At 46.5% G+C, this 21,732-nt stretch overlaps 6 protein-coding genes across 6 annotated transcripts; 4 read left to right on the top strand and 2 right to left on the bottom strand.

Annotated features, from left to right (window-relative positions):
* Positions 1 to 669: 669 nt before the first annotated feature.
* N7477_006771 (aminotransferase) lies at positions 670 to 1,985 on the top strand (the record flags this gene model as incomplete). The annotated part of the gene is made up of 3 exons (XM_056968434.1): positions 670 to 702; positions 753 to 1,204; positions 1,274 to 1,985. 3 exons carry the CDS (start codon positions 670 to 672, stop codon positions 1,983 to 1,985), a joined length of 1,197 nt encoding a protein of 398 aa, XP_056821230.1.
* A 1,292-nt stretch (positions 1,986 to 3,277) lies between these two features.
* N7477_006770 (pyridoxal phosphate-dependent aminotransferase) lies at positions 3,278 to 4,384 on the top strand (the record flags this gene model as incomplete). Its single annotated transcript, XM_056968433.1, has 1 exon — positions 3,278 to 4,384. The coding sequence occupies one exon, from the start codon at positions 3,278 to 3,280 to the stop codon at positions 4,382 to 4,384; it is 1,107 nt and encodes a 368-aa protein (XP_056821229.1).
* A 5,763-nt stretch (positions 4,385 to 10,147) lies between these two features.
* Positions 10,148 to 10,342, bottom strand: N7477_006769 (uncharacterized protein; the record flags this gene model as incomplete). The annotated part of the gene is made up of 1 exon (XM_056968432.1): positions 10,148 to 10,342. One exon carries the CDS (start codon positions 10,340 to 10,342, stop codon positions 10,148 to 10,150), a length of 195 nt encoding a protein of 64 aa, XP_056821228.1.
* A 472-nt stretch (positions 10,343 to 10,814) lies between these two features.
* N7477_006768 (putative amino acid permease) lies at positions 10,815 to 12,452 on the top strand (the record flags this gene model as incomplete). Its single annotated transcript, XM_056968431.1, has 1 exon — positions 10,815 to 12,452. One exon carries the CDS (start codon positions 10,815 to 10,817, stop codon positions 12,450 to 12,452), a length of 1,638 nt encoding a protein of 545 aa, XP_056821227.1.
* Positions 12,453 to 16,715: 4,263 nt separating this feature from the next.
* N7477_006767 (GNAT family N-acetyltransferase) lies at positions 16,716 to 17,246 on the top strand (the record flags this gene model as incomplete). Its single annotated transcript, XM_056968430.1, has 1 exon — positions 16,716 to 17,246. The coding sequence occupies one exon, from the start codon at positions 16,716 to 16,718 to the stop codon at positions 17,244 to 17,246; it is 531 nt and encodes a 176-aa protein (XP_056821226.1).
* Positions 17,247 to 19,294: 2,048 nt separating this feature from the next.
* On the bottom strand, positions 19,295 to 21,510 carry N7477_006766 (phosphoribomutase PRM15; the record flags this gene model as incomplete). The annotated part of the gene is made up of 9 exons (XM_056968429.1): positions 19,295 to 19,455; positions 19,506 to 20,182; positions 20,232 to 20,521; positions 20,572 to 20,752; positions 20,820 to 20,829; positions 20,892 to 20,910; positions 20,966 to 21,282; positions 21,333 to 21,411; positions 21,466 to 21,510. Coding segments are annotated over 9 exons (1,779 nt in total), but the record flags the coding sequence as incomplete, so codon positions are not given.
* Positions 21,511 to 21,732: the final 222 nt, after the last annotated feature.

Here is a 21,732-nt window from a genome sequence, read left to right as displayed (position 1 = left end):
GGACGTGAGAATGTACGCAGGTGGTCGAGATGACAGAATAAAGTCCAATCGTGCCAATCTCACGGTTTAGAAGTTTGAGGTTTAAGATGTTCTGAACCAAAGAAACAAATCTACATCAATTCTTTTCCGAAATTGACCCTAATTTTGTGAAGGATAACACAGTTGAGACAAATTCGAGCCTAAGCCTCAGTTCCGTTATATAGCCGACCTTGCTAATCAGAGGTCGTGTATCTTTGGGCTGTGGAGTATGCCTTGGTGATGGTCGCGGTTCATGATTTAGTGCCGTGGTGATGGATATGTTCCCCAGGCCAAGACAAGCCTCAGCATGGCCTCAGGCTCGCCCGGACATTTTAGAAGTGCATACACTATTTTGCATATCTCGCATCTAGCTTTTCCTGCGCGGAGTAAAAAAGCTCACACTCACGTGTGTGAGTGGGTCTTGGGAGGAGAAAACATTAGGAAACCCGCCTGATGCGGAAGTGTATGCGATTGAGCCAATCAAATTGACAACGGTGGGATATCATCGATGGAACATTTCGCAGATAATGAAAAACAGGTGACTGATCAGTGGCAAGAGAGGGATGAGAGTTTAATATATTTCCGCCTTGCTCTTGGAACTTGAACCAACAACCCTTAGCCCCCTGATCATCTGTTCACACTACGAACAACATGGTCAGAATCGCCGAATTCGCCGTCGAGCGCGTAAGTTGCTTCAAGAAAATAACAGTTGGCACCCACTGACCCGTCAATAGTGGATGGATGATTATGAGAACGATGCAAAATTCAACCTTGCAGAGACTTGTTGCGCTTCAATTTCGTTGAATGACCTCCTTGACTTCTCGGAGAAGCCAACGCATCTTGTTGACTTTTCTAGGAAACAAGTCTACGGAGCCATCCGTGGCTCGGAGGCCTTGAGATTGAATATTGCAAAGCTGTATAGCTCGAAATTGGCGTCGCTATCAGCAAATCAAGTCTTGGTGACGAACGGTGCGATACAAGCCAATTTCCTGGCTCTTTACTCAACCGTCAACCCAGGTGATCACGTTATTTGTCACTATCCCACGTATCAGCAACTTTATGCGGTCCCAGAGTCGCTCGGTGCTGAGGTCAGCCTCTGGAGATCTAAGGAAGAGGACAATTGGCGTTTGGATCTGGATGAGTTGAGATCGATGATCCGGCCGAGCACCAAGCTCATCATTATCAAGTAAGCCGAAAAGATGGTTCTTGCCGTGTTTGCATGAAAAACTAGAATTTCGAAAACTAATCTACATAGTAACCCTCAAAACCCAACTGGCGCTATTATACCGAGTGAAAATCTTCACGGAATTGTGGACGTCGCCCGTCAGCACGGGATTGCCATTCACAGTGACGAGGTGTACCGTCCTCTCTTCCATTCTCTTGGCGCCGATAAAGCTCCTCCTTCAATTCTGTCATTTGGATATGAGAATGTCATTGCCACCGGCTCCATGTCGAAGGCTTTCAGTTTGGCTGGGATTCGCCTTGGCTGGATAGCGTCGAACAGCTCCAAGATCATCAATGCATGCGCCAGTACGAGAGACTATACAACAATTTCCGTTAGTCAAATTGACGATGTGATTGCTACCTTTGCTCTCAGCGACCCGGTCATCCATGGGATACTGCAACGCAATTTTGAACTTGCTAGCAGCAACCTTCAGCTCTTGGACAAGTTCATCCAAGACTTTGCATGGGCTGCTGAATGGATCCGTCCGAAAGCAGGTACAACAGCCTTTGTGAAGTTCTTCGGGAAAAACAAACAGCCCCTGGATGCTGTAGAGTTCTGTCAGCGTTTGCAAAGTAGTACTGGCGCTATGGTCGTACCCGGAAGTCAGTGTTTTGGTGGGGGCGTTGACTTCAAAGGATTTGTTCGATTTGGTTTTGTGCCTGAGCGTCAGGTCATGATTGATGGACTCGAGGCTTTACGGAGGTTCATGCTTGACGGGTATGACAGCGTACCGACCGTGTAGTGGTTTTAAAATTTACACGCTGCACTTGACTTTATACCGATATTTCATCTCGAATGGGTGTCAGAAAACGCGTTCTAGATAGAGCATAGAGACTCGTGATAGTATCTTCTGCATTGGAATAGGCAGTGGTAGATCGTCGAGCTATAAGCAGAGGCCGGTACAACACAAAGTCGTTGTAATGGCGCTGAACCTTGGCTTCATACTATTTCAAGAGTAGCATCATTTATCGTCTCTTCTTGACTACTCATGGTCCCTGTAACCTCAACCTCCATTATTTCTGATGATCGAGTATACGTAGGACAGTAGCTGTAGATATGTCTATAGCTTTACATAATTCAAATGAACTCGTCATGTTTATCAAATTTCCTCTTTCAGCACATATAATTCAGTATGATATCACTTCTGGTATGAGCGAAGATCTGGTTATCTGGGCTCATACGGCTTCTACTTATTTCGAAGTTTGATCTGAGCCGGGGTCACTAACTAGTCAGAAGCAAATTACATTTGACTTTACTGCTCGCTTCTTTGTCTCAGTGCCTACAGCCGACTAAAAATAACGTCAAAGTCTGACATGTATGACTAGAAACAGAATTGTTAGTAATCGCTTCGATTTTATCCTTAAACTACACCAAGAACCATTCATGGACTTGCTGCAGCGATCCGGATGACTCAATAAGTCAGGCGATAATACTGAAGACGTAGTTATACAAGGCAATATTAGTGAATAAAGCACTTATTTCCTTAGAATTAGGCACCCTCTTGCAATTACTCTTTGCAGAATACAAGAGCTGGCCTTGCGTTGGGAAGACACTCTCGTGAGCCGTATGGATCTTCTCTGTCTTGTAAAGACCCAATTTACCATACCATACCATACAGCGTGAGTGGAGCACCGAGGATTCGCACGAAATAAATGCTTGACCTATTGGAGTGATCTGATTCTCCTTGGGTTGAAAGCTAAGTTACTCAATCAATGAAGGTAATCGACCTTTGAGTGCCAATCTCTCGCTCAAGGCAAGCTCCAGATCGTAGATCTGTTACAAATCGAAGTTGATGCGTAGACCTCTGTCGATCCAACCATATTAAATTTTTTTTTCCAAACGGCTAGTCTCAAACTGGTTCATCATGCGACGTGCCGAATGATTGCAGGAATGGTTATCGGGCTAAGACATGCTTATATTATCCAATGATTAAAGCCTTAGGTTGGAGTAGGTATATTTTAAGCAAGTACCCGGATTAGTACCCAACTATCAAGCCCTCCGAAGTCCCCTTTCCCGAAAGTCTTGCACGGCAAAATGAAATACGAACGAATGCCTATTGAGATTGAATCTCCAGAAGAGTATGGCTATGACAAGATCAAGTACAATCTGTCCGAAAGCTCTGTCGCTGATCAGTCACTTGAATCCCTTGGATTGGGCATCCCGAATCTTACCCTTCTTTACAACGAGCATCAAGGTGACTCTCGACTCCGAGAAATTATTGCGTCTGACGCAGGCTTAAGCAAGAATGATGTTCTCATCACCGGTGGTGCCTCGGGAGCCCTTTTTATCATTGCGACTTCGCAATTGACACCCCACGATCACATCGTGGTTGTGCGACCCAACTATGCGACCAATTTAGAGACCCCGCGGGCCATTGGTTGCGATATCAGCTTTGTTGACCTCGAGTTTGGATCTGGCTTCCAGCCGAACGTGGCCTTCATTGAATCTTGCATCACCCCTAAGACTAAACTGGTCTCCATCACTAGTCCACACAATCCGACTGGTACCCTCATTACCAGAGAGGCTTTGGACGAGCTTGTCGCTCTTACTAAAAGGAAGAATTGTCTCCTACTTGTGGACGAAACGTACCGGGATGTGCACTATGGCACACAGCTTCCCATTGCAGCATCTCTTGGGGATCATGTTCTCAGCGTTAGCTCTCTGTCCAAGTCTTTTGGTGTGCCAGGTATTCGACTAGGATGGGTCACAACACAGAACAAAACGCTCCAGGAAGTTTTACTGGCTGCAAAAGAGCAAATCAGTATTAGTGGAAGCGTGATCAACGAGTGGATTGCGACACAGCTATTGTCGAACAGGCGCAATATTCTGGCGGTGACGAACGAAGAAATGGGAACAAGAGTTGATATGGTTAAATCTTGGGTTGAAAGGGAAGATCTTCTGGAGTGGATTGAACCAGCAGGTGGAGTGGTGTGCTTTCCTCAGATGAAGAAGGAACCAGCTGGCGGCACAGTCGCTTTCTATGAAAGACTGCTGAAGAAGTATCAGACGTATGTCGGACCAGGTCATTGGTTTGGAATGCCTGATACATACTTCCGTCTTGGCTTCGGCTGGCCAACCAGGGAGGAGCTTGTCGCTGGTATGGAGGCTATCACCAAGGCTTTGAGGGACGACTGTGAGTGAGAATTTCGTTTATCGTGGAGGATGCTCAGCATGGTTTCTATGGTCTCTTTGACTCAAATCTCCGATGAACATGTTATCATACGCATGATAAAGTCAGATTTTACGTCAGTTTATTACAAATTCACTGTTTGTCTGTTCTCAAATTTTATGATGTACTAGAGGTGGAGGCAAATTGGCACAGACTTCGATTGCAACCAAGTATTAAAAAGAAACCATTCGACCAAAAATGCCTGACACTTTTAGCGCTTAGATAATCGTATTTCTCATGCCGACAGCAAGGCGGGGTGATGATGTGTGCGGGGCGCAAAAAGATCACAGATCGATCATTGGTCACATCGGAAGCATATCTAAATTCGGACTAGAGCCTAGATCCACATAAATTTAAATTTCAGTAGTGTGAGTAGCGTCATAACCCATTCATTTGCGTCCTGCATCCGAACAAGTTACCTTATGTTCATGGAATACCGTGCGCTTGAACATAGTGTCATTGCGTTTGCTTCACAGCATTTGGCAAATTGTCTTCTTGATCGCGTGTCATCTGTGACCCTCTACGATGGCCGTCTCAACTAGTCGTCAAACACAGAGGAGACGTGATGGTTGTACTGAATGTCGCCGAAAAAAAGTGAAGGTAAGCATCGTTTAGCTTCTGTATCCATGTCTTTCCGTTGTATTGATTCCCTAGTGCGACTTGCGTATTCCCACATGTTCTCGCTGCGGTCGGTATCCCAAGGGTTGCATATATGAGTTGGGCTTTATTAGCTTGACAGCAAAGAGTTCCCGGCCAAATCATCAGAAAAATACTGAATATCTCAGAAGCGAGGCCACCCGATTCGGGAATGCCTGCCTTGTCCCTATCAAACGTTCTATAATACAACCTGACAATCTGGTCCACCAGCCGCTTCTTTACTTCTCCCCACAGTTGTCATCAAAAGAAGCTCGATTTTTCATGCATATATTTTGCACCGAGACTGCCCTCAGGCTGTTTCCAGCGGCTCCGCCTGTATTTCTTCAAACAATGATCAGTGCCGCTTCAGAAACACCCCATCTTTTATATGGGCTGCTAGCTGCGGCCTGCAGCCACCACGGTCGTCTTGTTCCACAAGAACCTAGCCAGAGGGCAAGAATTGCCTGTTTAAAATTCACGAATCTTGCTATTTCCAATTTGCGTCTTGCACTCTTGGATGCTGACCAGCTGCTAAAACCAGAAATCATTACCACGGCAATGGCGCTGTGTACAAATGATGTCTGCAATGGCAATATGCATACGTGGGGTGTCCATTTCAATGGGGTCATGCGACTACTCAATATATTCGTGGAGCAGAATAAAGACTTCTTCAAAGAAGATCTCTATGCTAAGTGTTTGGTGAAATGGTTCGCAACGATGGATGTCTTGGCAAGCTTGTCGGGACTTCACACGGCTCAAAGCGGCCTATTGGATACAGTCTCAATCCAATCTCCTGGACAGATTGATGACATTTGTGGTTTTGCCTTGGAGCTGGTTCCGCTTCTCGTGCAAATGTCATCTCTGGCACATCATCAGGATTCATCCTCCCCTATCAAAACAATGTCATATGACGCGGCTTCGCAAGCCGAGATACTCGAGACGAAGCTGGGTGATCTGGTGGACGCTACTGTCTCCGATGCAACAATATGCAGTAAAGGTCATCTTGCTACAGAGCTACTTTATACTCACCTTGCTTTTGTACACTCCGCTTTACTGCACTTGCATCGCCATGTCCAGCAACTTCCAAAAGATCACGTCAAGGTCAGAAATGATGTCAGGCATATCATTTACGCTATTCAACACATCGAGTCGTTTTCTTCTGCAAACATCCTCATTCTATGGCCGGTGTTCAGCGCGGGTTGTGAGACCGACATCATCGGTGAACGTGAATTCATACACGACCGGATGAGAAATATGCAAAGTCTTGGATTGGGTAATTTTTCAAGAGCTCTGGAATTCTTGCACCTTTTTTGGACTTCTGGCACCTCCTTGTCCTGGAAAGTCTACTCTTTACAGACTGGGAAAAACCTGGTCTTATTCTGATCACACTTAAGCCGGCTTTTAAAAATTAGATACTGACACCACTCCGTTCAATAATTTTACCTCCTTGAGTTTAACGTTGATAGCTCTGCGTTTCGGGTTGTCAACTATCTCCATTGGGGTTCCCGCCTCGTCGCTTTATGGACTTGGATGTCGCGCACATGATTGGCCATGCACTGGGTCAAGTCTCAAACATTTCTATTTAGTTGATTTGGCCTACAATTGTATAATAAACGGAGATTTGCATCGTTATCTGAGATATTATTAATTCTGCGCTGGGACTTTCTCACCAACGCTGTTTCCCGAATGAGTCGCATTTTACCCGACTTTGTCTGAAGCAGTTTCGCGAATATCAAGGCTCAGAAAGGAGACCCGGTAGTTAAGAGTTCATATCACAAGAATGTTAAGTCAATTGAGAAGAATCAATTATCGTCAGCCAGGAACCCCTTCAGTTCCTGCCAATAAGCTTCCATCCACTCACTCCTAGATTGCGGTGGCTCATTACTGTTGCCATATCGTGTGACATATGATGCCCTATGTGGAATCGCCACGTGTTAGGTTTCAGATCACGCCGTATCGTGTTATTCTACTGTCAAGTCCAATTCAAATGCTATCGGTCGGTGGATTGTCTTTAGATACACGCCCATCTGTTCAGCCCATGTGCCTTCGCCGACAAGCTGCCGCCTTCACTTACGGCGTGTGTAAAGATATTATTTATCAGTCGACGCCGCACAAGAAAAGTATAAGAACAGCTAAGCCACTTGGTCAAAATTTGACTGTTCCGTCGAAACGAATTATAAGAGGGCGTTCCCACTCGCCGTCCTGCTCTTACAGCTGCGCTTGAGAAATGAGCATCATTTCATACTGATGAGGTTGTATCCTTCATTGGACTATGATAGCCTATATTGAAAATACATCATGGGCTTTTACAACCAGAATGATGTCCTAGTTTTTGTGGAAAGCGAGATCGCTCCGGAAGAACTGCCGCGCCGAGGCCTAATCAGCTCTAGCGCGGAAATTCTCAATAAATAAGTCTGGCCCACCACGGCCACCCCTTTTTCTTTTCTCTTTTCTCTCCATCTACAGTTTACATTGCGATGTAAATCCACTGGGGCTCCACACTGTGGCTTGCTGAAGGTTACTCGATGGCTTCGGCTCTCATGGGTTTCTTTCCGTTCCCGGTCCTGGAGAGTAAAGTCGCGTTTCTTCCCTAGACACTCTCTATGCTAGTGCTTCCCTGCGGGAAGCATTAGGGTTTTTAATGGGGAGAGGGCGTCACATTCTTTAACTCATAGTATTCCAGATATAAATGTAGACAAATGAATCTAGTCGAGAGCTTGGAAAAGAAAATTGAAATCAAGTCTCCTTCAAAAACCCATTTGGCATCAGACGATGTCCTAAAGTTCTAAGAAAGCCGACTTGCACATTATCAGATATCGATTGCTCGCTGCCTAGGCCCAGTACGATGAGTCATCGTTCCCAAGTGCTTCAAGTTCCAGGGTCCAATTGCTCAAATCGCGAATAGAAGAGCTGCTAAACATACATCTTAAGGGCGATGTTAGATCACGTATTTGACTGGTCTTGGTACAATGATTTTTATGGCAGCTCCGGCCCTTAGGCTCATGACATTTCCCGCATCAGATTGAGCAGACTGAGTGAAGAGATCGCCATAACGCTCTGGTCACACCGAACCACTGGCCACGCATGGCAAAAACCCTCCATGCAAGGGCAACGTTGCTTGTTCAGGGCCGAGGGACAGAGCATGCGCCTTTACGGGCCATTTCCATTTCACGGCGGTGCCCGCATGGAGGGAATCGGACGCGATGTAGGACTTTTCTCAATTAATATTGACTAGAAGAGGTCTGATGATTTTGGAATTTGCCCTTTTTCTTCTGGTAGTGGCCGAAACCTTTTTCATGGGTGACATTCTTACTGTCCACGGAAACTAAGAATCGGGCTGTACCAAAGCCAGCAGTGAGACGCACGAGAGGAGTTTTTACCCCACTCAGGAAAGCTGCCTCGAGGAAGATGAGCATGATTGGGAGAGAATGGGTACGCAGCTCTCTAGAAGATCTGGGATGATGGAATTGGACGATTACGGGTAATTTTAGAGAAAGTCAAAAGTAGGTAGCCAGGGGATCCAGATTTACTTTCAGAAGAAGCAAAACTCGGACATTTGAAACATGCTGTGAATTATCCTAGGATACAGAAAATCGGCAAGGGTTTTGAATATTGCGCCAGTCATGGGAATAGTTTGACGACTTGACGAATGATGGTTAGATTAATACTTCGTATTGAGTCCACAATTCTGACAATGCTTCTTCTCGCCATCTTGAAAGCTAATCTGTACAAAATATCACAAGTATCAGATGCCTTTGGTTGTGCTTATATGATGAAACATCAACCATGTAATCCATTCATTCCACGGACGTCTGCAAGAAAGACTGCATAGATACCAGGGATTCAGTAGCTTTTGGAGTTGGTATTGGTATCATCGCCATGTCGTTAGTCCAAGTCTTGTCCAGCTTGTGGTTGTCGTGCTTTAGATAAGATGCCATCTTCCACTCTTTCACCCGTGCTTCCATGGAACCCCGATCCTTCATTTGGTTCCAAATTTTATTGGATTCCACGAACGCGCTATCAACTGCATTGCGACGAAGTGCTTCATATGTATCGAACACGTTGTACAATGGCTCGAATCGATAGCATGCCAATACACGGGCGAAGAGTATGGCATCATCAAGAGCGTAGGATGCTGAGGAGTAGATCGGGGGCATCTATAGATACTGTCAGGAGTAAGATCAGACGAATAATAGAATGAAAGGAGGCTTACCGCGTGAGCTGCATCACCAAGCAAGACTACACGATTCATACACCAGCGACCCCCCTGACGAATCTGGTAAACGGGATATAAGATCCATTCTCGATCGCTGTGGACGATTTCCTTGACACATGGCTCTGCACTTTTCTCGAAGCGACACTGCAGCTGTTCTCGTAGACTCAACTTTATACAGGCTATCCTAGCCTATTAATACGTCTTCTTTTCCTAGTTAACAGAATCAAGTCATTTCGACTTTTCTAAAGTCATTACTACCTTCCTTATCTTTCTTCTGTTCTTCTTCCTTTGATCCTAAGGATTATGTTCTGCCTTCGTTTAGGCTATATCTGCTTATAGCCTATCCTACGACCTTCGACCTTCTTCCTTTGTCCGGCACCGACTGACCTAGCCGGACTAAGGTTGATCCCACGGACTTAAGGGGCCACGATCTGCGTCGTGGTAGCTTTGCCCTTATAGCCTGACAGAAGCTAATAATTATATATAAAAGAAACCTCTTATAGGTAAGGGTCGAAGGGACTAGACGCGACGGCTACGCCCTAAGCCCTATCAGCAATATACCCTTACAGAGCGCGTTAAAAGGTAGAGAGGCGGGTCTTTAATAAGCACGTACATAATATTTATAAAGAAGGGATTTAGTCGGGCTTTCTGATTTTAGTTAACTCTATATATACAGATCGAAAAGGTATTTAGAAACGTATTCTTCTATACCCGCTTATTTCTTATTATATATAAATACCGATCCTAGAGAGGTACTAGGTTATTTTTCCAACTAGAAAGGTAGCACGCGCCTAGACCTCGATTGCCAGAGCTTACTCCTAGCGGCCGAGGCCGTTTTAAACCGTTTCATATCTTCTAAGTCGATAACAACCAAATTGTCCTCCTAATCATTCCCTAGCATATTCCGCCACTCAGGGTCTCCGTTGACAATCTCATTATAAAGAAGAATGCCCAGAACCTTTGCACGCTCTTTGTTGACGAAGTCATGATTTTCTCTAATTGGGTTTTTCTGGAGCACGAGCGCGATAACCTGATCTTTGTATGAATCCAGGCCGATCTTGGGGCGCCCGCTGGGCATGGTAGGCCTGTAAGGTTGGTCAGCGTAGGTAAAATGCCAGTATTAGGATAACTTGGGCTTACAAAATCAAATAAAATTGGTCAGATTTTAGTTTGTAGACCAAAGTCCTGAACGTAAAGATGATTTAGATGCCTTCCATAGTTGCAGTCTAACCTGATTAATGATCATGTGACGCTCAAAAAATATGATCTATTGTTGTAAAAATATGGTTGGTTGGTGTGGACCTGGGCGGTCAGTTCGGCGGCACTTAACGCGGCAAGTCAAATCATTGGCTCTGAGGTTTTGACCCGAACCTCTCTGTCGTCTTCCGTATCCCGTGACTAACTTATCTGGCAGCCCTCAAAGCCTAGAACACTACATGTGACGTATCGAATGGCGAAGGGGCAGAAGGCCGTTTTAAGCCACCTCCCGTCGACTCATAGCTGACATCTTGGCCGCCGTCAACTTGTTTCATTCGGCAATATCTACAACCATGTCGTCTCAAATAGGCTCAGATATTCCTCTTACAGAAGAAGCCGTCTCTCCAGTACTTGATAATGAAACGGATGATATTGCGCAAAGATTCAACGAAAGATATACTTTGAAGCAGGGCCTTCACCAGCGGCACATTCAGATGATTGGTTTGGCCGGCACAGTCGGCTCAGGTCTATTCCTCAACTCTGGCCAAGCACTCGCAATGGGAGGACCCCTAGGTGCCTTCCTTGGGTATACTATTATTGGGCTTGTTGTCTGCAGTGTTGTTCTCACTACTGGAGAGATGGGCACTCTAGTGCCTCTTAGTGGAGGTCTTGTCCGATATGCAGAACTTTTCTTCGACCCTGCCATGTCGTTCGCTAATGGATGGAATCAAGTATTCTCATACTTGGTGACTATCCCTGCTGAGATCGTGGCAGCGTCGATCTTAGTTGAATTTTGGATTGCTGTCAGCAGCGCAATATGGATCACTGTTTTCGGCATGCTGATACTCGTCACTGCACTATTGTTCATCAGAATCTACGGAGAGCTTGAGTTTGCATTTGCAATGCTGAAAATCTTACTAATCATTGGGCTAAATATTATGGCCCTTGTGATTACGTGTGGTGGAGGACCAAGTGGCCAGTCGATTGGATTCAGATACTGGAAAGACCCAGGGCCCTTCGTTCAGTATCTTGGTATCAAGGGTACATTGGGTCGATTTCTCGGTTTCTGGTCAACTCTGAACAATGCAGTGTTTGCATACGCAGGAGCTCAAAATATAACCGTTGCTGGAGCTGAGACGAGATATCCAAGGCACGCCATCCCTAAGGCAACAAAGCGCATCTTGGTCCGCGTCTTTGTCTTCTATGTCCTGTCTATATTCATGACTGGTTTGGTTATTCCTTCTAATGACCCAAACCTCCTTCATGTAACCGGCACAGCCTCCCAATCCCCGTTCGTTATTGCCGCTCGTCGGGCAGGGATACACGATGCACCCTCGATTATTAATGCCGCTATACTCACTTCGGCCTGGTCAGCTGGAAATTCATTCATCCTTTACGGCTCCCGAATCCTCTTTGGCATGGCAATCCAGGGACATGCTCCTGCGGTCTTCGCGTGGCTGAACCGATTCAGTGTGCCTTATGTGGCCATCAGCTTCTTCGGGGTCTTTATGTGCTTGGGGTATATGGTCGTCTCCAAGTCAGCAAACACAGTCTTTGGCTGGTTGCAGGCCCTTGTGGCGATCTCGACTTTGGTGGACTGGGGAATTATCTGTGTCGTATACCTCCGATTCTACTACGGTTGCAAGAAGCAGGGGATTGACCGCCACAGAGAGCTTCCGTGGGCTGCCCCTTTTCAACCTTACTTGACCTGGGCTTCGCTTGTGCTGATCCTCGTTTTAATTCTCACAGGGGGTTTCAGCACATTTATCCATGGCCACTGGAATACCAAATCATTCATTTCGTCGTACATCAACGTTCCAATCTTTCTCGCTCTATACTTTGGCTATAAAGGCTGGAAGAAAACACGCATCCTCGGTTTGGCGAACATTCCGATTGTCGGCTTGATGCAATTCTACCTCAGCCAAGACAACCTCGAGCCTGAAACGACACGGAAGAAGGGACTTGCGAGACTCAACATCCTGTGGTCATAGGTTCACCGGCTGCAGCTTAAGCTACGGGGACTGAAATGGCAAAGTTTTCTCTGGAGTATGGATCGATCGGTGGATGAATAAATTGTTCTGTTGTTACACCATATATATATGGAAAAGGAGTGCGCATCTAATTGTGGCAGTACAAACGCTTTTTAGCGCATGGTGGGAATTACGTTATGGTGTTTTGGAGTGATCAGATCAGTGGTAGATTACGATAACAGTTAACGCGTGTTACATCGTTTTGCCTTCAGTGGCATTTGTCTCACATCGGGTCCTCGGCAAAAAAAAGTGATAGCGTTCGAAGTACATCACGAAGAAGTCAGCCACGCCACCTCAAGAATCGAGGCCATGCAGCAGTCATTGCCGTTTGTGCAATCAATTACCCAAACTCAAATCGCAAATAACATATACGTTGTTAATATTCCAAACCAAAGCGACCTCCAGTCTCCTCAAACTTTGACTCACAAAAATGGAGATGGGAACGTTCACTTTTTAGAACCACAAACAGGCTGCCGTTTCGTTTCTCTGTTCAGGAGGAACTGGGCATGGCCTTAAAATTTTTACCGCTGCGACTATTAGGGATTGTGTGGCGAAGCCAACACTATTATACGACACGTTTTAGAGATCCAATCGGAATAGAGAGAAGAATTGACAACAAGAGAGGCCTGAGGGACTGGTGCCGATCGTGATATCCGTTGTTCATGATCGCTGTTTAGAGGGCACCATACCGAGCACCCGTATAAGATCGCTGGCAATATCACTGCCTGATAGAAGTAGAATGATGCCATAGTTATTTATTCGGAAAATAATTTGGCTGTAGGTAGAGACTCTCTCCATACTAACGGGAGGCGGTCAGTAGTTGCTCTGATGGCCAATGACGTCAACAGCATCTTAACGTAACGACTCTGGCGACTATGCATCACACACCATGCCCAAGTGGCACTTTACCGATTAATAAAACTCTTCCGAATGCTTGCGAACAGAAAACTACCCAGCCTAATCTGCGAGACCCGGCACATAATAGCAGCTTCAATGCCTGGCTACTCGGAAGTAGCATTGCGGCGTCGGCATCAGCAATTCATTTGATCCGGGATTCAAATATTCCTGCCGCCTGTATTCACCTTGTAGAGTCCCGCAGAGACTCTGGAGATGGCCTTGCTGTCGTGGGTGATCCAGAGAGCGGATATGACCATCGAGCTGCATGCATGCCAAGTTTGAGCGATACCTGCATCGAAGAAATCTTTACCTCAGTGCCTTCGATGACAGATTCACGGAAGAATGTCATGGATAATATTGAAAAAGCCAAAACAGGTCTAGCTCCTACATGCCTTTTCATCCAAGGTGGCCATGACCTGGAGATGATAGATAACAGCAGGTTCAGCGTCGGCTTAAAAGTTCGGGCACAGTTGGTGGTTTTCATGATGAAGCCTGAGAAGAGCCTGAGTAGGAGGGAAATTAGGCGTTTTTTTGAAAAAAAGCTTTCTTCTATGTATGCTCTTCAGGCCGACTTCGCTTGATGGTTTTGCTAGTATTTGACTGGGGCGAAAGCTTCAGCTTCTGTCCTTGGCATAGTGCTGTGGAGTTCCGTCGATGCCTTCGCGGGTACTTTCGTGAATTCCAATCTCTAACCACCTTCGCCATGCTCGAGCGCTGCCGATACTGTCCATCTGAAGACATCATTGGGCCGATGCCCCGCTTCCTCCATGATCAAGGGGTGGATTTTCGATTCAATAGCAAATTCACTGACATGACCGTGGACCCAGGCCAAGACAATGGTGCGGTTTCGGGATCGAAATTCATAAAGAACGGATCCAAGAGTATTGTCAGCGTCAGCCCTCGCGACATCATTATCATGTCGCCTGGATCAGTCATGTCCGGATCCACGGGAGGTACCAATTCAATACCACCTTCATTAGAATTGCTGGACGTAGAGGACAAGCTCGATTGAGAATTGGTCGCTCTGGCTGGGAGTAAGCCCGAATCTCAGCGATCCATACAACTTTTGCACCCGCATCAGTGACTCCAGGTTGGAATCTTTCACAATCACAATCAAAGATATCGGATTTTCCAGCCTGCTCAAGGTGTTGACGCATAGCAAGGGGGTTCATCGTCTTTGATCTCACTTCGGCATAGCAATTGGTTCCTCTGTCTATATATCCCACATCAGCCTTTTTTTCCGCATCAGACCAACGATGTACAGGTTTTGTGGGCCTATGGCTCGTTCCCTGAGCGTGAAGGAAACTTCGTCAGAAAGCCGATGCTCCGCTGTTCTAGGAGAGAGATCATGATTGAATTGCTACAACACCTGGACGTCCCTTTGGAACACCCCATTTTCAAAGATTCAATCACCATCCCGCGGCTGATGCCAAGATTAACAGCACCTTTGCTATCTCTAAACTACAGTGATCGCCCAGGCATAATATCGGAGAGCATGGCCAATCTTGCAGTGGTCGGGCAATTTGTGGAGATGCCAGAAGAGTCATGTGCGTCTATGGATTACAGTGTGCGAGGAGCGCAGGAAATCAGAACAAAGCTCGATCCCTAATATACTGGGCTTCTAATAGCAGCAGTGAAAGGGAGAGAAAGTTGGCAACCCACAGTAAAGCGTGCTCTATCTCACCCTACCTGGAACTCTTCTCACGGAAAATCTTTATAGCGCGAGTACCGCAGTCACCATCCGCATTCCATTGCTACATTACGTAAAAGTTCCAGGCTTCCTTCGTGAGTCTACACCATCATTTATTCTCCGCACTGTTGCATCTAATCAGGTCTCGGATACAACAACGCAGATTCTCATCTGGTCGAAAATATATGTCAGTCTTGGTATCATGGCCGGTAGCCTCGACATCTGGCACCCACGGGAAGTTTCGCAGGATGTTAACGTAGATAGGAAGCATAGACGCTTCATGTTGGCCGATGGCAGCCTCCCATATCTGCCGCATGAGATTGGCTTTATCCTACTTGTTAATCGATCTCTGCCGGCCGCGGTTAACCGTTCCCGCTAGGAAGTTACACCTAAGCTTATAGGAGCCGGTCTTAGAGCTTAACCCTAAAAGTACCCCTTCGAGATAGACTTTGCCGCGGAACTTTTCGTCGAAGATAATGTCTCCCTTTTCTGTTTAAATAATATAGGAGGGGTAAGAGAATCCACGAATATTGAGAGAAATCTCTAGCCTAGACCTAGCACATACCCGCGGGTGACCCTCCGGACCCTCCACCCACACCTCCTCTTAGCGGGTGGAGGTGTGAGACCACGCAGGAGTCTCTAGTATACGAAAGCCTATGTACAATGACCTTATTCCAGAAGCTATCGACAAATGAATCAATAATCTTATCATCAGACTCTGTAGTCCACCAGCAGGCGGTGCGCATAAGAAGGACAAGATTAGTAGAGGCTTCGAGTCCTAGAGCGTTTATCTTCTCCGGCATTGGCTCTTTGATTGCTTAGTAGATAATCACTGGTTGAGAACCGGTGACATTAGCCACTTGCAAGATCATTGAGAAGACGCCGACAACACCCCTAGGTACATTAATCAATTAACTTATGGCCGAATGACAGGTCGTTCAAGAAACTAGATGCATGGAGAGAAGGGGGAAGAAAAAAGAATTTGATTTGATACGAATCATCTCTATAAACTCCGCATACTGAAAAACCGGTCAAACAGGCTTCAGGGTGCTATAGCCGTTGAGCTAGCAATGTTCTAGAGTCAACTTCTTGGTAATGTTGACATTCACTTACACCGTTTTTCTACTCTAGGGCTCTTCAGTTGCAGAATATCTCCGTTCGATGTTGACACAACAGTGAATAGAGCACTTATACCTTGGTAAGTATGACTTGGAATCTGGATTAAGGGATATCCACAATAGGCAACAAAGCTTTCTGTTGCGACCGGCCCTTTATCATCCCTTGTATCTTCCTCTCTGTTGGACTTTAGCTTCTCATCTTGTCCATTTACGGTCCCCGAAAACTGCTTACTAAGTGGTGATTGCCACAGTATCCAATGGGATTCCAGGACCCAGGGTTACAAATACGCTGACATCCCCCAACGTCCCATTGTGTGATCACCAAAATAATTCCCCATCTTCATATAATATATGTTCAATTAATCAAAGTCCGAGGTCTTCCTGTACGTATGCAAACTGTTCGAGTTCCATGCAGCCGTTGGTTGAACGCGTGTTAACGTTCGAGTGCCTTTTTCTGAAGAAGCATCGGAGTTCTTGTCTCCGCTGGATACAAAACAACACTGCTTGTGTATAAACAGCATGTCTACTGCTACAGTCATCACAGTTCGACCAACAGAGCCAAAGGATGCCCCAGGTCTACCAGCCGTGGAGCGCTCAGCAGCGCAAGCATTCAGACAATTCCCAGATCTTGCATGGATTGCCAACGGAGATGTTCAATCTACAGAAAAGCATCTCGAACTAATCGAGGCTGGTGCTTCATGGGTAGCTGTCGATTCTAATGACGTACCAGTGGGATTTCTGAATGGCATTTACACCGACCAAGACCTCTATATCTGTGAGGTTTCCGTTCATTCGGATTATCAGGGCAAGGGAATTGGTCGGCGGCTGATGGAAGCGGCGAGACAATGGGCAGTCTCTTGTGGCTGTACATCCATTACTCTTACCACGTTTCAAAAGATCCCATGGAATGAAGGTTTCTACAAGTCTCTTGGATTCAACACGTTAAATGCAAATGAGTTGACGCCGGCGTTGTATGATATCATGAATCAAGAGATTGAAGCCGGCCTGCCGATTAAGCAGAGGTGTGCGATGCGTTTACTATTAGTGTGATCACGATGTGTGAAGGAAGCGAACCCTTTTCTATTAGCTGAGTGCTAGCTCAACATGTCCAAAGAGGTCGTGGGATGTCCATCCAGAATGCGGTTCGAGATCATGTACATACAGAGGTCCAGAAATTGAGCTTTTCAAGGGAAACACACATTGAACTTTCAGTGAGATGTTACCTGAAATGATAAGCATCCGCCCCTCAATATGTAAAGCATATAAGGCGGGGCCTGAATCCCAAACTTCTTGATCATGGGTGACGTAGCTTCCACCCCGTACAAGATGAATAATGCGAGATAGTAGGCCCCTTTCTCATCTCGACTGGCTGCGAACTCAATCAATGGGTAAAAGCCAGGCCAGCTGGGTGTGATGTCATACTAGGTACGCCAATTGGCTTAGTTCCATTCGATGGGTTGGCATTCGTTTGGTTTCGATTCAAGATATTGCTGTTGATTTCGTACGATCAGTTAGATTGCGGCCAGATTTGTGTCGCATTGCAAGCGAGGCCGGACTGCTTCCATATCTGCGGGTCTTCAAGATAGGAGATTGCCAGAGCTGAAGCTCCCCAAACTAGCAGGAGATAGAGCCAGTCGTAAAATTAGCAAAAGAAGGGAACACACCAAAATCAATATAAAGTGCTCATATACAGTGATAGTTGCTGGAGATGATCAGAAACATAAGCGTCGTATTATGGGATATTACTGATCGCCGTATATCGTATCTCCTGCGTCTCCGAAGGCAGCATTGAAATGGTTGTAAAATGCCATACAGAGCTTCTTCAACATAGTCGTCTATAAAAGGCAATTTCGACTGTGTGGAAAGCAAGCTCAGACTAAAGACTTATTTTATCTACTTGCCAGCGAGGATGGGGCTCCTTCCGCAAGAATCATACTTTCATCCAGATCTATTTGACAAGCCACAAAACAAAGTGAGAGCAAGCATGAAACAGTAAAACAAAAATTGTGGGTCTACTCTTCTGCTAGAAACATATCCCATCAACCGCGCTTGTACTTTGGGGCATGCATCGGCCGAGCCAGGACGAACCCAGGCAAAGGAGGTCCCCAAATCCATCTCGTGTTTTGTTGAGGCGAAGTATGATCCTGATCTTTCTCATCGGACGTAGCATACTTCTTGCCACGATTGCCATGTTTTGGCTGAGGTCTCGAATGCGACGTTCTAGGCTGGGGTTGAGTTGAGTTCGCGGCCTGATTGTGGTCATGGTAGCATCTTTTGCTCCTCTTGTGGTCATGATTCACTGTTTGGTGATTGTCATGATGACAGTGACGACGACAATGATGGTTGTGGTATTGGTGAGCCTGTGGGATTGTATGATAATTGTGTCTAGCAGGGGATTCTTGGTCTTTGGTAGGCTTGTCTTCGGGGGCAGCTTGGTGGTCATCACAAGCTGGCTGTTCCATCGTATATGGTATGTGGGGATAGACGAACAGTGGAACTTCAACGCATGCTCTCATCTGAAGCTTTCGGTGTTGATCTCGGGGGTCTGAATGAGCTTTTCCTTCATGATGACATGCGGCTAGATTGTATCTATTTGGCCGATTTGCTGGTTCTGTCTTGGCAGGCTGAGCTCTGTGAGGATGTGCCATTCTCATTTCATATATCTGGGTAAATTGTGCTTGAGTCCTGGATCACGAAGGCCTATCTAAAGATCGAGGCTTCGCTATATAGCACGCCACGGGTCCAAGTCAATAACCAAGTTTTACAACTATCTGTCAACCGTTTGGTGAAACGTGACATGCGGTTTGCCTGGAACTTTCATATTGCGCTAGTTTTTGTAGATTTATTCAAAGAACAAATGGCTCAATGGTGTATTTTAGACGGGACCTTGCAGCTTCTAGTTACACCAAAGTGAAGCGTTTGCTCGACTTTGTATCGTGAGACTGTTCAGAGACTGTTCAGACTGGCTACTTGGAAAGTTAAAGGTCATTTGTTGACCTTGATTCCGTGCAGCTTCCTCCCTGATACCAACCCGAGGCTTTCGCAGATAGAAACACGGCCTGTGAGTGATCTGAATTCACAGGAACAAACAGAGAGTCTCACTCCACATTGAAAATATGACCTGACGAGGTGGGAAGCTGCGCGTTATGTGCCATGGAAGGGGTGTACCGCTGGACCCATTCTTTGAGGATGATGGAGAATGTTTCGCAGACAGCCTGGACAGCATGGTCGCGAGAAGCTCCACAACTTTCAATGTAGACTGCGAGGCGTTAGCACTCTTTCAGACTTGACTAGGCAGTCGGAACTTACATTTGACCTTGGGCTCTGTACCCGATCCCCGAAGAGTGAAGCGCACTCCACCTTCTAGCCACAGGGTCAGCATTTGGCTGGTAGGGTCATCAGGCAAATCAGGTTTGTTGTCGGGCGAAGCAGAGTCATAACTTTCCGTCAGATCTCGCCAGCGCAGAATTTTGAATTTACCAAACTGTTTGTCAGCAAGGAATCGGCCGCTCCTGATCCCACGGAACAGCGCAGTACTGAGCTGGGGATTTGGAGATCGGAAGTAGTTGTTCAGTGTCTCGTGGTGGCCAAACTCGATGAAAAGTTGTTGGAGTTTGTCGTGAACTGTCAGGCCTTGAGCCCTCCATTTGGCCTCCGCAGCAAGGAAAACCGAGGCAGCTGTAATGCCATCTTTATCATAGCATACAGAAGGGAACATATAGCCCAGCGCCTCCTCGTAAGCAAATGGCACGGTCTGACCAGTCTTTTCCAGGTCCCGAGCAACGTTTGCCATCCACTTGAAGCCAGTCAAGGTTTCCTTGAATTGGATACCCTTGGCCTTAGCCATCTTATCGAGCATACCACTGGAGACAGTTGTAGTCAAAACCGTGAATTTTGACAGGTCATCCGCACTACTTAGCGAATCGAATACATGGGATGCGAGAAGGACTCCGACATGGTTGCCTGTGAACAGAACCCATTTCCCACTAGTGCAACGTCAACGGTTTGTTATGATAGCTATCAGGTAATACTTACTTGACCTTTTCTGCCGCGGCGAACCGATCCGCATCTGGATCATTAGCAATAATCAGAGTCTTCCCTTCTCTATCGGCGCTCTCAATTGAGAGATCCAATGCCCCGGCCTCTTCTGGATTCGGGAACTTGACCGTAGAAAAATCGGGATCCGGTTTCTGTTGGGCAGGAACAGTCGTGCAGTTATCGATACCTAGCGATTCACAAAGAGTGGGGAAAACCAAGCCCCCTACGCCATGAAGAGGTGTGTAGACAGTTGGTCTTGGAGACTGCCATTTCGTGATCGTTGATTTCTGATAGGTATTAGTCTTGTCCTTCGACGGGCTCTAAATGGATGACTGACCGCGTAGGCTGCAACACTGCTAATGTAATGAGGAAGTAACTTCTGATAAGAGTCCGCGTGCAAGAGGTCGCCGGGTTGCAAGTCCTTCCACGCAGTTGGCCAAGGCTCCAGGTTCTCACGGATTGACCGGGCTATCTCGCCATCCTCGGGTCGATTTATTTGAGCGCCATTGGTCGAGTAACTGAGAAGTAAATGCGTTAGTCAATTCAAGAAAAGCGCACAATGGAGCTTGAGATAGTGCATCATACACCTTGTACCCTAGATTAGTGTTAATGTCAGCAACTGATTATGTCTGATGAAGATAGATGGAACAGACATACCATTGTCTTGTGGCGGATTCTGCAGATCTCCTCATCAGTACACGTCTACTTCATTAGTGAAGGTACTAGCTTACATGACTCGCCGTCACCATGATACCAGCAGCGGCTTCAAAGAAACTTACACCGAATGGAACCATCGGTGTCGGCCCAGCCTGGTCGAAGAACCAGACTGGGATCCCCAGAGCAATGAACGCGTTGGCCGCAAGCACGGCAAACCGATCGGAATTATGGCGTGCATCATGTCCAATGACTACGCCCTTGGGGGCAATCTCCGGACGTCCTTGGATGTATTTGGCAAGTCCCTGTGATGCCTGGATCACCGTCAATGAGTTCATGCAAGAGAACCCAGCTGCCATACGGCCGCGTAGGCCTGCCGTTCCAAACTCGATACCTAAACGCTCAATCAGGGACGCTATCCAAAGCCACGGAATGGGTACTTACGATTCCGTAGGCGCAGCTCCAGCTCATCGGTAGAGCCAGCATCGCGCAACTGCTCTATTTCCGCGCGAGTATTGGGATCCTATGTCCGAATCGATGAGATCATGCCACCAGGAACGAGGAAAAGGGCGGGTACCTGGTCCCACCGGAGCCATGTCTGAACCAACGAGGAGATCGAAACCTATTCGAGTTAGTGCTCATTCAAGAGAGAAATGTAGTTGGTAATACTTGAGCCATCATGCAATGTTGAAATGTGGAAGTGTTCCATCACGGGCGACCGCGGCCGATCAGTCCCCGCTTGTTGATCCACCTCCGCCCCTGCGACATTTCTTCATGTTTCTGCCTTGACTCTTCCCTTCATCATACTCTTGTCTGCACGATTGAATGCTTTATACCAGCCTCA

This window comes from Penicillium maclennaniae (genome assembly GCF_028827695.1).
Source record: "Penicillium maclennaniae strain IBT 15551 chromosome Unknown utg000006l:1.0-2513246.0:1.0-2515036.0, whole genome shotgun sequence".
Taxonomy (NCBI): domain Eukaryota; kingdom Fungi; phylum Ascomycota; class Eurotiomycetes; order Eurotiales; family Aspergillaceae; genus Penicillium; species Penicillium maclennaniae.
The sequence above is the reverse complement of the archived record's forward strand: the minus strand, read 5'-3'. Positions and strand labels throughout refer to the sequence as shown.